This window comes from Cyanistes caeruleus, chromosome 2 (assembly GCF_971803275.1).
Source record: "Cyanistes caeruleus chromosome 2, bCyaCae1.hap1.1, whole genome shotgun sequence".
NCBI lineage: Eukaryota > Metazoa > Chordata > Aves > Passeriformes > Paridae > Cyanistes > Cyanistes caeruleus.
The window spans coordinates 54674302-54690451 of NC_141702.1; the positions used below are offsets into that span (position 1 = coordinate 54674302).

A 16150-nucleotide genomic window follows, 5' to 3' on the forward strand; every position below is an offset into this window, starting at 1 on the left:
TTCAGTAGCACTGAAAAGATAATGCTGGATAAGTGAAAGAGAACTATCAAGTCCACTATTTTTGCAGTGTAAGTACAATGTTGTACAAGTATCAGGACGATGAAGATGCTTATTTTACTCTAGAGCTGGAGTAAAACATTGCTGCTGCTTGAAAATTGTCACTAGAGCAGCCCAATTCTGAGAAGTATCTTACAAACCTTTAAGCTTAACACTATTTTGTGGGGTTTTTTTACTGTTTAAAGTGTTCTACAATTAATAAACCACAAAGCCTGAAGTGGGTTGTTTGTTCCTCTACTGAAATGTCAATTGGTGCTACCAAAACAAAGCACTCAGCACAGGACTTGTTTACATGTTTAGTCTGCTTGCCTATCATATTTGAGTGCTGATCAGTGCTGCCTCAGTCTCTTTTTCCAGAGCCTCTGGTTGCCAGCCTGGAGTAGAGCCTGAAGTGTGGGTTTTTATGAAATGCATCACAATGAAAGTAAAATCCACAGAGAAATATTTTCCCTTTTTTATGTAGAAATCTCAGCAAGCATATGAAAAAGTCCATGGCATTAGGAATGGGCACATCTGACATTTCATTCCTGTAAAATGCGCCCACAGACTAACAATGCATCATTCAGAAAAGAAACCAAGTATTTTCAAGGTAGAAACATAAGCAAAAAGGTATTCCTGTACATAAATTAATATTACTGTAGGAAAAAAGTTTCTGCTGATTGATCTGTTGGAATTAAAAAACCCTACAACTGGCAGAAGATCAATGTGGAATTAAAAATCAAATGTTGAGGAATTCATTGAGATGATGATTCTGCTCCTATGTTTTTTCTTTTTGAGGAGGGAAAGTAACTTAGCAATTCAAGTCTCTTTTATTTGTGATGGTTGTAAACAGGCAAAAATATTTTTTTAGATGTGTATAAATACTATTGCATAATGCCATGTTGGTCTCTGATCCTTGTGAACGCAATTATTTCCTTTGGACAAAACCCTCTCTTCATTAGCACTGAATGGTATTTGTCAGTCTTTTTCCTGTTTAGATAATTTGTTCTCTGTTGATATATTTAAAAACATTCAATTGGTTGGAATAGTATCTGCGGCTTTCCATCAAAGGAGTGATGGCAGTGGCTGTGGGTCTAAATCTCAAAGCACCACTCTGTAGACTTCCTAAGTGATTAGTACAGAGTATTATCGCTCTCCACCATCTGGCTATCTAATATGGAAACGATATTAAAGGAATCAGAAGACCTATACAGGCTTTGTCATTTTGGACGTAAAGAATGTCACTGCAAAAATGTGGAAGCTATGTTAAAAACAACAAGAGACATGCTTAAACATAAAGTAATTATTTCTATTTGCAGGGAAGATGTACGTCTGCCCTCCCTCATTTTAATTACTTGCAAGTATATAAAGGCATACATATGTATGCAGAGATAATGCAGCTTAGCACATATACGCAGGCTGCATGTTTAGCATGCTAGGAATGAAACCTGTTTAAATTAAGAGTCTCATTTTGGTTTTGATGTCACTACAATCAGTTGATGTGTTGGATGGTTTCTGAGGCTTTGATTCATCTATGCTTTAAAGGTTTTGAAGTTAAATGCTTTGCGTAAGGCAGAATTAAAGAATCATCAGAAATTTCTGTGCAAAAGCCTCACAATCCAATACATAAAAACTCTTGTAATTCAGTGTACTGTATATCTTTGTGTATAAAAATATCCCTTTATAAGGAAGAACAAAAGATACGCTTCTCCACTCCAGGAACATTACATGGAATAAAGAGCCTCTGAAAACCTCTGAAGCACAGAATGCAAGCTTGTGCTGCCAGACAAAAGTGAAAGCCTATCCTGTTTTCTCTCTCCCTGATGTAGTTGCTGTGTCAGATGAGGGCATCAGGGCAGATTCAAAAGTCAGAATGAAGAAAAGAGGAACAGTACAGAGAGAAGTGTGATGAATTCAGTCCTACAAACACCTAGGTTTTCCCTGTGCAAGAGCAGCTTTAGGCTTTTTAATTTGTTTGTTTTACAGAAGTGCAGATAAAGGCAATAATTAAAAATGGGTTATCAGATTCCACACATTTGTAGGTGTTATGCTCCAGGGTATTGTAAGCCCTGTATCCGGCAAAGAGGAAAGCAGAGAAAAAAGGGAGGTTTTTTCTCCTGTTTCCTTCAAGCTGTTTAGGAAGTTATTTCTTTACTTCTTTTTAAACGGTTTTATTTTTATCTCACAATGAAAATCAGTTTCTTTGCCTTGCCAGAGAATCCTGAGCTAGTGGGCTTTCTACTCATGTCACAAAAGTGCTGTAGCTGATTATGAGGACACAACACGTTTGGCTGAGCAGCACAACTAATAGAGCCTGGTTTGATATAGATTTATGTATTTTGGTCCTGAAATCTCCTTCCCCACTGCAGTGATCTCAAGTCCTCCTCTGTGGCACCTGCCTCAGACAAAAGACAGCATGAACTGCAGCTAACCTGGAGGAAGGACAGTAGCAGAGCTAAGAACTTTTCCCTCTGCTAAAGAATTATTTTCCTTTCTCTTCTTGCTAACTGCAGAGGTTTTTTACAAAGCTTGTAAGGCATTACTTGTCTTTAAGATGACTATCCTGTTGCACATGTGGCTGAAATTGGTCACTGACTTCAGATGATAAAGGGCAATGGCTGACAGCAATCACATGTGCCTAAGGAAACCAGGCTATGAAATCACTTCTAATACATGTTTTTATGTTTTATATTCTCAGTACTTTTGATCACAGTTTTCTGACCTTTGGTTATGTTCTTCATGATATCCAAGGAGCATCATAAGTAAGAAAACCCAACAAACACCATCTTCTTGTCCAAAATGTCACTTCTCTTTCTTTTCCATATATCATGAAAAGAACATAGCATCTTTTCCCTTTGTTTGCAAGCTAACTATTATACACATGAAGGCTGTGGAACTGTGTAGCACTGTTTTTGGCAGCAAAGCCAGCTCAAGTCAAGTTGATGAGCTTTGTTTACTGCTTCCAATCTGATCAAATCTACATTGTACTTTGCATCCACAAAGAAGTTGTGTGCACAGAGCTGTCTCTGGACTCTAGGATAAGGTGGCTCATTGAAATGACACACATTTCAAAAAAACCCACAAAATTAATTCTTTAAGGTATTATTAATCCACATTTTTCAACGTTCTCATTCTCATCTCTTCTGCTTCAGTAGTGCAGAATGTGCACTGCTGCACTGAGGAAAGGAGCTGGGAGTTGAGTCTTAAAGCAGATCTAAAACAGATATGCTACCGAAGTGGAATAAATTTGAGTTATTCCTGAAGTGTAAAATTCTGCTCTGACTGAAAATACAGCAAGTTTGTGTTTTATTGCACAGTGGATAGAATTCCATCTTGGGCAGCCACAGCACAAGGGCAAGAATCCAGGTCCTACTGACATCAGGAGTAAAATATCCCATGAATTCAGCGTTGTGGCACTGAATAAACTCCAATAGTTGCAACACTGTTATAGGAGAACTGTAAAATCTGTGAAATGTTATCTCAGTTGAATCTCCTCTGTCATTACAAATTCCAATCATGACTATGGAAAAATAATTATTAAAAGACAAAATAATAAAATTAAAACTGCTCCATACTTAACTGTCCAAATCTTTTCAGAAATTATTTAGGATACAAATAACTTTCAATTCTACTGTGTCTGCATTTGCATGCATAGTTTAGGCAAATATTTTATGAGAGTATTTAAAATTTTCTGGCACCATTTTTTTTTTTTTAAAAGCCAGTGTCAATTAGTACAGACTGTGACCCATTTTCTATAAAATTGGCACTAACAACACAGAGAGGGGCATGAACACAAGAAATGTACACAGTTTGGCAGTACTAAAGACACAAGTTTCACTTACCTAAAAAAAATCAGGTGCTGGCAGAATATACAAGAAGAGAGAAGAATTGTCAGCCTCTCTGCAGGGTTCAGCCAGCTCCTAATAACCTTCAATGTCTGGCTTTTCAGGACCTGCTCATCAAGTCCTAATTCTGGAGGATTCCTTTCCCCCAAGTAAGGAGCATAGAGCAACCCACACAGTGAACACTCTATAACAAGGCCTACGAAAACTAGCACAAGATAGGTTTTAGTAAGAAAACATACATCTTCCAAACAATTTAGATACTTTATTTTCAGTTTACATCCAGAAGTTTCAACGTAGTCAAGACACTGTAATAAGCTAACTCAGTTAAATGTATTTGTTCTCAACTTTAACTCATTGTTAGGCATGTACACTCTATGGGTGAAAGCAGGAACACAACAGTGGCAGTGTTTTTTTCTGATCCTAAGCGGCCAGTATTTTTGGCAAAAAATTGCCTTGGTCTTCCAAGAGCTACTGTCTCCTTCCAGTGTGCTAGTGGCTTTGTAGTAACTGTAAAATCTCTATACATCATAATCACAGTAAGCATATGCCCCTTCTGTCTGCAAAGGACTTATTAAATATTCTGTTGCCCTCATTGTAGAGAGGCAATATACACGTTCCTTTTTTTATGGTGTAAATTAGAGAAAAAATATGAAAATGCCACTTTGAAAAAAGCAGATTTAAAATATGAACCACTTTGTAATTCTCTAGACTATTCCTTCTACTACAGCTTTTATTACAGCTTTACATCCTGGGTTTCTACCAACATAGATGTCATCTCATGCAATTAAACTAGACCATTTTCAACAGTGTTGGATGCAATGAATCACTCAGAAATAAACTTTATGAAATATACCTGGGGGACAGTAAACTTTTCAAGCAATAATACTTCAAAATATTCAGGAACAGGTATTTATAAGAAGACATGTCTTTTATGACATATGGTTTACTGGAATTCTTATGGGTTTTTTTCTGAAATTATCCACTAGTATTTTAAAACATGATTTTAAAATGAAGGTTTACAAAGGGTACCAGCTCTTTTGTCAAAGCTTGATACTTATTACACAAACAAGAAGTTATATTGTCCAGTTTTCATTGGACAGATTTTTGTGGTGGTGATTTCTTTAGCTGTAAAGCAGAGAAGCTCCATCTGAGATAGACAGACTGGCGTATACACCAGGGAGCCATATGACAAGCATTAAACGGCTTAGAAGATTGTCTTAGTACATTATTAGTTCAGCAGTTGTAAGGATTATTGCTGTTGTTGTTTGGGATTTTTTTTTCTGGCAATATCATAGTAAACAACAGTTTAAAGGAGAACAACAAAGTAGTTTTGTTGGTGCTAACAGCAGTATTTTTCCAAACAGAAGAAGGAGTGCAGGAAAAAAAGCCCACAGATTCCATGTCTCCACAGTACTAACACAACATTATGCAAAGATATCTGAGCTGCTTCAGAATGACTTAAATCCACTCTGGGAGCAGAAAAAATTAATTAGTGCAGGATTCCCTTTGGGATGTTTGCTTGGCTAAGAAGCCCAATATATTCATCCAGTTGTACAGCCACAGTAAACACAGCCATCCAATACCCAGTACCCAAGACCTGGACTCTGCTTCTCTTGAGCTATGCAGGCAAAAGTAATAGTTCCTGTTTAAGCTACAAACTTTTCAGAGAAAAAAATAAACCTTCTCAATATTAAGAACAAGATAATTAAGGCAGTCATTAACCATAAAGAATGAAAGTCAAGACATCTAAGATGTGTAATAAAATACAGAAGCTGAGGAGGAATTTAAGATAGGTTACATTGCAAAAGTTGAAACTGTAGAAAAAATTACCTTCCCAAAGACTTTCTAAATTACTGTACAGGGGAATCAAATTGCATTTCTCAAGGCTACCAAAAAAAAAGTTCCAGTACTTGAGACAAGGTGAAGATCTGGGCAAGAATTAAAATTATAAGCATTACAGTTTACACTGACAAGACTCTATCTTAGGTAAAAAGTTAACTTATGCCTAGCACATGACAGATTGAGAAAAGAAGATCTTTGAGAGGTTTGAGACAAACATAATGCTTATGTGATAAGTATTGATTAAGATTAAGATATTAACTGATAGGCAGGAGCTGTGCCTCCAGGTGACTGAAGGAATATAGAGAGCAAGGATGAGAACAAACCATGTTTAATGATGTTGCACATAGGCTGAAAGCCTGACATCCCCAAGCAGATGGTCAAAGTCACGCTGAGATCTTAATTTGAAAAATATGAATGAGAGAAAAACCTGAGAGTGAATTTGATAGAGATGGTAACTTGTCCATTAGATGAAAGACAGTAAAAAATTAAGGGTATACACAAAGGAGTCAATGAATAAAACAAATCCTCCAATGGCAATGCGGAAACATGGGGTAATCATGAGTCAACATTATCATAAAAATCAAGTGAAACAAGATTTCAAAGGCAGAAATTTGACCCTGATTTGAAAGATGTCAACTAACCACAAAAAACAATTATGGGCCTTGGGTCATTTGAGAATTGAGTGAAAAGAGATTCAGCTGTAAGGCAGACAATGGACTGTAGATCATGAAATTTTAGAAGAACTTAGCCAGCAAATATAAACAGAATATTGACTGAGGCTAGAGATGAATAGGTAAGGTACAACATCTATAAAAGTAAATACACATGGAGTTATTTTCAAAGACACAAAGGACCCTTAGGTTGCCAGATCCCATGAGAAGTCAGTGAACTCTACCTAATCACACTTCCTCCCTCTGAAATCTCCCTAATTACCTAATTACCATTCTAATTACATGGATGTGACAAGTCAACTGTCATTTGTGGTACTTCCCATGAGTCTCTGGAGTCCTGCAAATACAATTGGTAAAGCCTGTTGTAGACCCACACAGAGATTTGACACAAGTGCAGCTCAACATATCCTTCAGCAATTCAATTTGCTTTTTTCCCCCTTGTTTTTTCTGCTGGTCCTTCTCCTTGTTGATTAAGAGAACAGATCCTTGCCTACTACATCACTTCTGAAAAGCATTAGTCACTGAATGTACCTCAAGTGAGGGATCCTATTATTGCCTTCCCAACTGTCACAAAAGCATAAAGTGACCTTTTTCTGGGTATGATTTCACCCTTTTTGAAAGCCTCAATGCACCTTAACTATCTTAGAGAGCTATGTTGTGAGGAAGGTCCTTCTTAGGATTGTAGATACCATTTGGCCAAGACACAGCAGAAAGACAACTACATGTCCCACAGTATTATTTATCTACTATTTTCAATTTGCCTGTTATTTTCAGTTTTGATGCTTTTGTGTTTGCTCAAAATCATGATGATGTTTTTAAGAATCAGTGAAAATTAGAAAGAAAGAGATCAGTTATGTCACCTGTCAGCTATCTTACATGGGGAGCTACAGCATTTGGTCAAAACTCAATGCAAGTATATTCAAAATACTGAATATTTTGAACCGAGCATGAGTTACATGTCAAAAAATTCATTGATTCCCTGTACGCCCACCAAAAATAGAGTTTCTGATAGAGTACATTTTAATGTGTCTGAGCTCCTTCCTTTCAGTGTTTCAAAGCATGTGTAAACTTTCATGACTTATAAGCTGTAGAGTGATTATTTTATATGTAAGCAAGTTCATCTCTCTTAAAATGAAAACCATCCAGAAAGTTAATAAAAATAACACCAAATAACACCACTTTTTTTCCTTCCCTACATGGGTACAGGTTCTTCTGGTAAGACCAAATGTTTTGATCAGACCAATGAACAACAGTTCTTCTGGAAGCCTGGAGAGATGTTTTTCCCCTCCATCTCCTCCTTTTATCCTAGTTACATTAAACAGCTGTTAGTCCACTATCACAGATACATGATAATGGTTACATTATGGATGCCTGACAAAATGACACCAAACTTGGTTCCTTCAATAGGGCTGCTTAAAACATTTTTCTAACCTGGACTGAAAGTTAGATGTACTACTGGAAATGCAAATATTTTCCTCCCTTTCAGTTATTGCAGCTCATCTATGGCCAGAGTATGAATGTGAATTGAAAGTGGCTCAACAAAAGTCTGCAGTATTGAATAGGAACTGTACAATACAATCTATTAAAGACATAGCAGTGTGCTAAACTGGAGAATTAAAACATGTTTCTTTCCCCATTAGTCAGAATGTGTTTCTTTAATTGTATTTGTGGTTTTTTCATGCTTTGTCATACTAGAATGCAGACGCGAGTTAATGTCTTTGATTATAAATAAGGGAGCTTTGAACTGGTTCATCCTTGTGATTTTATAAATTAAAACTTTGAGCCTCAAGAAGAGTATCAGGAAACTCCACCATCAGTAAAGACGTGGCAAATAGTCTCAGAGCGTTCCATACAGATGGATCCAATAACTCTTAAGAGATTTCAGTGACAGAAACTGGATGCCACATCACATTGCCCCAAGTGTGAGTAGTAGCTAAACCAATGTTAGAATTGAGATATCTTGTTTCTGTTGAGGTCAGGGGTGCTTTTCTTCTTCAAACAATAAGTTACTGTTTTTCCCTGAATATCTGGTAGGAAAGGTATTTTGAGCATCACTGGTTTTTTGTTCTAGACTTTAGGTTAAACATAAACAGACATCTTAAGAGACTGCTGATGTGAATGGTGGGTGGGATTTTTTTCATGGTTACACCCAGCAACACCAGGGTAAATCAATTTCAAAATTCATGTGAAACATAAAACAACACCGCTTAATTATTTCTTCCTAGGTAGGCTCTAACTTGGCAGGATCACAAAACCTACACTGCATGAAGTTTTCTGAGCACTTGAGCTTTGCAGAATTAGCCATAGCCATCAGTAGGTTCTTCTATCATGATGAGGGTTAGTATAACAATCAAAAAAGGCTGTTTCGACTCAAGTGTTTCCAGTTAGAGAGCAGATGTTGAATTTAATCATTTGGGCTTCAAAAGGATTTGCCAGAACAAGTACTGAGCTAAAACACAAAGTTTTTTCCCTAATTCTAAATCAGGTGATAACAAAATTGGGGCCTTGATCCATTTCCCCCACCTTCTGCCTTCTAACCAACATGCAGATTAGAGGCTGTGTCTAAGCAAGACACAATCCTGGTTGTTCATGGAGGGAGCAGAGCCTCTCTAGAACTGCTTACTTATGGTAAAATATATATATTATTATTATATATACTTATTATGCAATGTATATTACTTATTATACAAATTACAGTTCACACAAGCCTCTGTCTTTATTGACTGGTGAAGAGTCTCAAAGTGCATACATTCACACCTTAGGCCAAATGAGCAACTGTCAGAAGCTCTGGTAGTGCTTGTGAACTAATGTCTGGTCTCCTCTTGTGAAAAACACAGGTACACACCAGAAATGCATGAAGAGAGAAGAATGAGCTGAACATCAGGAAGAATTCTTGTACATTCTGGCAATAAGGAGCATAGATTTTCTTTTTCTTAACTAGACAATGGGCTCTGCAAATGTGCAGGAAAGTCTCTATCCCACAGACATCCCAACTTGACAGAAAATCCATGGATAAAAGAAGGAAATAGATACAAGGCCACACACAAAGCCTACATAGTGGTGACAAACATAGTGTTTTTGAGCCATACCTGAAGCTTGAGAAGGTAGGAAGCCAGAGCTAAAAAATAAGCTCGTGGCTGAAGGGAGAGACAGACAGAAGAACAAGAGGAGAGCAAGAAACAGAACAGACTGGCAGCGTAGAATCAAGATTTTTCAGTTTAGTAAGTAAATACGTATTTCCCCCACCCACATCTGGAATAATATGAATTCTGGATTCAGAACTGCATTCTTTACTTGCTTAAGACTCCTAGTAAAGTGTCTTTTGCTCAAGGAATGCAGCATCTAGTTAGTGTCTCAGCTGCATGACTTCTGCAAGTAGTTGGCCATATTCACTCGAACTTTTTAATTTCAAGCAGGGTCTTCTCTTACTTAAACACTTTCCATCCACTTTTCCCCTTCACATGCTTTCTAAAACCTCTTTTTCAGTCAGGAAAAAAGAACAGCTCTAGGAAACTGGACATTCCACATCAAACCTAATTTGACCTCTAGACCTAAAAAGTGAAGTGGGTTTAATAAAGTTCAAAAAAAGTGAAATCTGCTTTTATTTCAGGGTACAGTCTCTCATATTGCAGTTGTGTGAAGGTTTCCTATCAAACTGAATGTTGCCTTCACCTTGCAGACTGGCATACTTAATGGTCTCTAGGACAGGCAACTTTTTGCTTAAACCCACATTACACTTGTCAAGAATCAGAGAAACAAGATTCTGTTTCAAGATTGTAAGAATCAAAATCACTTAGAGTTGTTTTCTATTCTATAGTTTTGTTTGGATGTATATAAATATTTATTAAAAGAAAGCTATCTACTCACATTACAAAATATGAACTACTAGAGATATTCCATTATATTATTTGTATTCTAATTAATTTACATTTTGGAAAATGTAGTGACATATATCACAGTCATGGAATTTGTGCTTCTGAGACAAAACTAAAGAATCTTTCAACCTGCCGATGGAGCAACATAGGGAAGACTGGTTTTGTTGACTAGAAAAGGATGATGTAACTGCTGCAGAATGGGGATTTACTTTGATGGTTCCTGGTGGATTTTTTGTGATGAAAAGTGAAAGGAAGATTAGGAAAAACATAGATTAGGAAAGCATATTCGACGTCTGCTGCTTGAAGTATTTAAGAGGAAATGTTAAAACTAGCCAGTGAGACAATTTGCAGGGCGAACGGATAAAGCAATAAATTAGCTTTAATAAATGCTGTGTTCAGGGACCAAAGACTGTAGGAGTTCAGGCTAGAGATTACACCTAACAATAACACCCAGTGAAGAGTCCAAGCTGGTAAAATATATCATGGATCACTAAATTAATGCAGATGTGCATCCAGCCATTTTTGCCAAAACCCATCAGGTCCTAGATGCAAGGTTTTAAAATTGTCTTTGTTGAATTTCATGTAGCAAGCATCTGCTGTTCTACTTTTCCAGCCTATTGAGGTCCCCCTAAATTCCAGACAATCTCTGTCATCATGCTATCCTGCACCTGCTTTCCCATTATCTACCACTACCTCTCTGTTGGCACACCAGCTTTTAGCTCTCCCAGTTCTCTTCCACCTTAAGTCTGATGGGACTGCTTCTCCATCCTTCAACAACCTAGTTTAAAGCCATCCTTATGAGGGTGGCAAGCCAGTTGGCAAAGACATTCCTGCCCCACTTTGTTAGGTGAATCCTCTCTCCACCCAACAGATGTCATTCCTCAAAAGTCCTGTAAGAACCTGGAAGTGTCTGAAATATTACACTGACATTAACAGCATTTCTTTGTCTATGCTGATCTTAAGGCCATGTCCCTCACAACAGGGCACTATCCAAAGGTTCGCAAGTGAAGAACTGCTGCTCTTGGTAATCAAATTTTCAGCTGCTTTCCACTGTTCTGTTCCCTCTTCCTGAAATGTGAATGAACTGCCTGTGATCAACAGATCATGAAAACATCCATTTATATTATTTTTTCATGACAGCTGTCAATCAAATGCAATTTATATTTATTAGCTACATCTGATAGTATCTTCATGCACTTCTTTTTATACCAGTCATTGTAGAGACTCCAGACTACTTGGTTTTCAACCTTTGCATTAAATTACCTTATCCTAGACACTCCTCAGCCTCTTATTTTCCATTACCTGTAGTACTGCAGCTCAAAATTTTCTTTGTTTCTCTGGAAAATCTGTTATTACTATCAGGTCATGGTCTGTTATTCTTCACTTGTCAGAAAACAAGATGCTGCACCAGCAGCAACAATAACGATGACTTCTTTTGTATCAATTATGTCCTCCCTTCTTATCACAACAACCCATGCTTCCCCTACAGCTTCCATGCCCTCTCCTTACATTACCTTCAACTCCCTCCCATATCCTACACAGTATTCTAAAGTCTCCTCTAGGCTCCCTGTAATACATCCCGTTCCTGCCTTTTTACTACCTAACTCCCCTCAGTGAGTCATGTCCCAAATACTCATAGCTCATAGCTCCTCCGTATCTCTTGCTTGACTAAGACATGTATTGATAATATGTGCCGTGACAGATAGCGTAATGAGCTGGCCAACACTTGTGGATAGCCACTCTTGGAGAAACAGACACACAGCATTGTTTCTTCTTTCCCTCATTTGGGAGCTAAATGGGTCTTTCTTTTCTCCCAAATTACCCACTTTTAGGCAAAGTGCGGGAATATCATACACTGAATCCTCTAACACTCTATAGAATTTGCCTGAAATTAGTGGGTGGATTAAGAGAAGGAAAGGTAGGTGAGAGGCTAAGAGGCACTGGCAGTGCAGTTGTGTAAGCAAATACAACCACAGAGCTGGCCCTGCTTCCTCTTTCTGCTAGAGTCACACAGCTGTCATAATGTGATTTTTTTTTTCCTTTGAAGGGACAACTGTACTGCTGAGAGGTTAATCAGAAACTTTCTTTAATAAAGGCAAGGCCACAGAAAATTGATAAAGCGCTGGCTTTAGCCCAAACGTAAGCAGAAATGAAAAGCAGTTTCTGCCAGGCACCAGGTCAGTGACCTCTGTGAAAGTTGTGCAGTATTTGGGCAGGCAGAAAAATCACAGCTTGTTACTTCATCTTTCTGGTCCTCAAACATTTCCCTCCAACACCACTTCTGTGGCTTGTAGGGACAATTAATGGAAACTGCTACCACCTCCAGATAATGTACTTTTCATTTCTCACTTCTTCTCATCCTGAAGGTAGTATATTCAGTGAAGTCATGCGACTGAAGAATACATCTACAAGCATAAATTTAATGCTAGGCTAGTGGGTGCTGGTTACAGACAATTTTAGCTCCATAAAAATGCACAGCATATTCATTTGTTAAGAGCACTATTAAATGCTATCATAATATAAACATTGCATTGGACTTCCCTGACAATTTTATAAACTGAAGTGTTTAAAGTTTTCTCACTGAAGATTTCTGCAAAAAAAATAATGAATTGTTTTGGAGCAGTTTCAGATACAAATTGCTTTTTAAATTCGTATTTATACAAAGACACTTAACTCCAAAAATATTTTTCTTCCAGTATTAAATCTGTAACTCTCTAGAATCAAAGTTTTATAGAAGTACTGTACTTGATAATGGAAAAAGGCTAGGAAGATGTGACCACTTATGCATTTAATCTCCTAATGATAGCTGATATTCAAATGAAATGTGAATAAAAACTGGCAGCAGCCTCATCCGAAAGTTTCTCTTGGATCTCAGGACATCTGCATCACATCCAACCTTTGGTCTCTGCAGACCTATGCAAATCAAATAAAGATTCTATGTGAATAGCAAACACAGCTCAAAATGAATCAGAATAATGGTAAAAGGAGGAGCCAAATACAGGAACTGGCCTGATTTTTCACTGTTCTTTCAACCAGCTTCTAACATCCAGTAGCCATGCTGTTTCCTCCAACCATCCTATTTTATTTCTTTGCTTTTGTGACCTATGGAGAACCAGACATAAGCATATTTTGCCTCAAACACTGTGACTATTACAATGGGAAAGGTGTGATCTAAAGATGTAGAGGTGAGGCAGCACTGTTCTGACCCAACTTCCTGCTCTACCTTGACACTTGTGCTCAGTGTCCCCATCCCCCACACACCCTCCTCCCTCATAGGGCTGGCTATGCCCTTGGAATAAAATAGCAAAAAATATCTGGCTCACCTAAGAGGTTTGCACCATGTTATCTATAAGAGAGCAGGTCAGGCCCTCTCACACTCTTTTCTCTCTCTTTCACTTTCTTTCTCACAACCCCAGCTGCAGACCAAACACATCAGGACCCGTGGTGGTGTGTTTTTATTGTTAGCTGTTTAACTGATGTTAATCACTTGTACCAATAGTCAACACCAAATTCCTTTCCCCTGAAATAGAATGGTTTCTCCCTAAGTTCTCCCCACCCTTCTCCTGTGTCAATCATCATGGTATCCTTCCCCTTGTTCCAGAATGGTCTATGTCAGTTTCTCCAAACACCAATGGTATTAAAGTTCCCCTTTGTCCATTATTGTAAACCCTGCCCTTCGTTCTAGACCCTTCCCTGTCAATCCCTTAACCCTCAAGGTCCCATTGGCCTATGTGACCAATCCTCTTCACCCCCTCATCCCTGTTAGTCCCTGCATTGTAATGCCCTCCCCTTGCTCCTCCTGCCTGAATTCCCCATTGGCTGTTTGTTTGTACCATCCCATTGAGTTGCTGCCGTATAAAATTCCAAGCACAGTGATGCTCAGGGCTCTTTGGTCCCTGACCCCCTTGGGGAGTAGAGTTCTCTGGGACTCTTCCCAAAGGTTCCTCTCCATCCTTTATCCCTGTCCTTGGCACTTTCACTGACATCAAAAGCCATAGAGCATGCCACTGTGACCCGTGTGTAACTCACCAACCATACCCCTGATTGTGTGGATTTCTGGGGATAGCCCACGCACCTGCTGTCGTGCCAGGGGCTAACCTGGGCTGGTCAACCTCAGGCACAGCAACAAGGACCAATGCAGGATCTGAGGATTGGTGACAATTATTTGTACTCCCTCCCTTTTCTTTCTTTCTGTTCCATCTTGCTTTCCCTGGACAATAGAAAGTTGTCATAGTCTACCTCCCATACTGAATTTCACTGTGGGTGTAGGGAGCTTGTGGAAGTGTGTTGTGGCTTCTGGGCCAGCACCTTTGAGTAGTTCATTTTACAAGTTGAGACTGTAATGAAGAGTATGGAATAGAATTAAGGAATTGTTAGCCATGACATTTGTGGAAATGTAAGAACTTAAGGGCTTGTTAGCCAGCAACTTGAGGCTCAGCAGTGGGCTTGCCTAAGTTAAAAACGCAAGAGTTCAGTCTGATGAGAATTTACAAGTAACCTCACCCCTCTACTGATGAGTCATGACACCATCCCTGCTGTATTTAAAAATGAAAGTAAGAATCTTTATGTGCATATACACCACCTGCTCCCTCAGGTCTGGTTTACGTGGGTAAGCCAATCGGTATTGGCATTTAGCTTGGCTTCTCCCACAAAATGTCATGACAGGATTTGGCTTCCAAGAGGCACCAAGTCCTTATTTAAGCAGGAAAAGACCATCTTCCTTCCCTCAGACAAGCAGCTTTTCCCATACACTGCCCTATTTGTTTCTCCACTGGTTCCAGACACCCTTACAATCCTGTGTGCATACCTTTACATCTTTCTCTGCCAGTTTTTAAGCTCTATTCGGTAACTTCAGGGAGACTCAAAATTTCTATTATTTATGTAATTCATCACCCTTGAGGCCATTCCCAACACGAGACTGTACATCCAGAGTAGAGCCCTCAGTGCCAGCGGTCAGAGTTCCCGGGGCTCCGTAAAGCAGCGCACATTCAGATCAAGACTGACTCTTCTCTCCTAGACCGCTGCTAAATTACTGTTAATTGTCGCTTCGCCGCCCTATGCTACAGCCGGTTATTTTGAGGGACGCCACTCCCGCTGCCTGCAGCCCGCCATGGGGGCGAGCGCTGGGCAGACGTTTCTCGTTAAGATACCGAGCGCAAGCTGCGCTGGCACCGCGGATCTCCGGTTCCAGGCCGCGCCTCTCGCTGCGAGGGGCGGTCCCGCCGCACGCCGGGGCAGCTGAGGGGCAGGGCCGTGCGGCCGCCCATCCCCGCCGCGGAGCGTGCCGGGAGCTGTAGTTCCACGGCCGCACGGCCCCGTTTCCCCGCCGCTTCCCCGAGGGGCGCGGCCGCTCCGCCAGACCCTCTCGGCCCCGCGGCTTCCCGGCGGGCAGCGCTGCTCGCCCCCGCCGGGTATGCGGCCGCTGCTGCAGCGGATTCTCCCCGCGCTGTGCTCGGCGGCGGCCCGAGCCCTGCTCGCCCGGCGGGCCGTGCCCATGGCGCTGCGGCCGGCGGAGGGAGCGGAACGGGCCGGGGGCGAAGCCCGGAGCGTGGCCGGGGTGGCCCCGAAGCACGGTGAGAGGCGGCGGGGTGGGGGCAGAGGGCAGGCGCTGGCGAGGCCCCGAGCCCGCCTCCCTCCTGGGCTGCGGGCGGGCGCTGGGCGTGCGGGGCGCAGGGGAAAACTTTCCAACTTAATTGTGGGCTCTTGCTGATAGGGCTCCGGCGCTTCCCTGCCTGCCCCGCTCGGTCCCTGGGCTTGCCGGCTGTGTGTGCATCCGGCTGAGCACTCAATCTGCTGACCCTGAAACACTGACCAAACACTAAATCTACGCTTTTTTCCCCCCTTAGTTTACTACTACTCCTTTTCTTTTTAGTTCCCTAGC

The 16150-nt window shown here is 40.3% G+C and overlaps 1 protein-coding gene and 1 long non-coding RNA gene across 4 annotated transcripts in view; one reads left to right on the forward strand and one right to left on the reverse strand.

Moving 5' to 3' along the window:
- Window positions 1-13040: 13040 nt before the first annotated feature.
- Window positions 13041-15145, reverse strand: LOC111942562 (uncharacterized). Its single transcript, XR_002870593.2, has 2 exons — window positions 15077-15145; window positions 13041-13182 (listed from the first exon to the last, which is right to left on the reverse strand). It is a non-coding gene; the product is annotated as an uncharacterized LOC111942562 (long non-coding RNA).
- Window positions 15146-15595: 450 nt separating this feature from the next.
- AKAP7 (A-kinase anchoring protein 7) overlaps window positions 15596-16150 on the forward strand; it is a 79606-nt gene continuing 79051 nt past the window's right edge. The window contains exon 1 of one of the 3 annotated variants that reach the window (XM_086877109.1): window positions 15596-15842. In XM_086877109.1, the coding sequence (XP_086733235.1) occupies window positions 15683-15842 (160 nt within the window). In that variant the 5' untranslated portion in view covers window positions 15596-15682. The remainder of the gene's footprint in view (window positions 15843-16150) is intronic. The other 2 variants (XM_086877110.1, XM_086877107.1) reach the window with 2 other exon arrangements.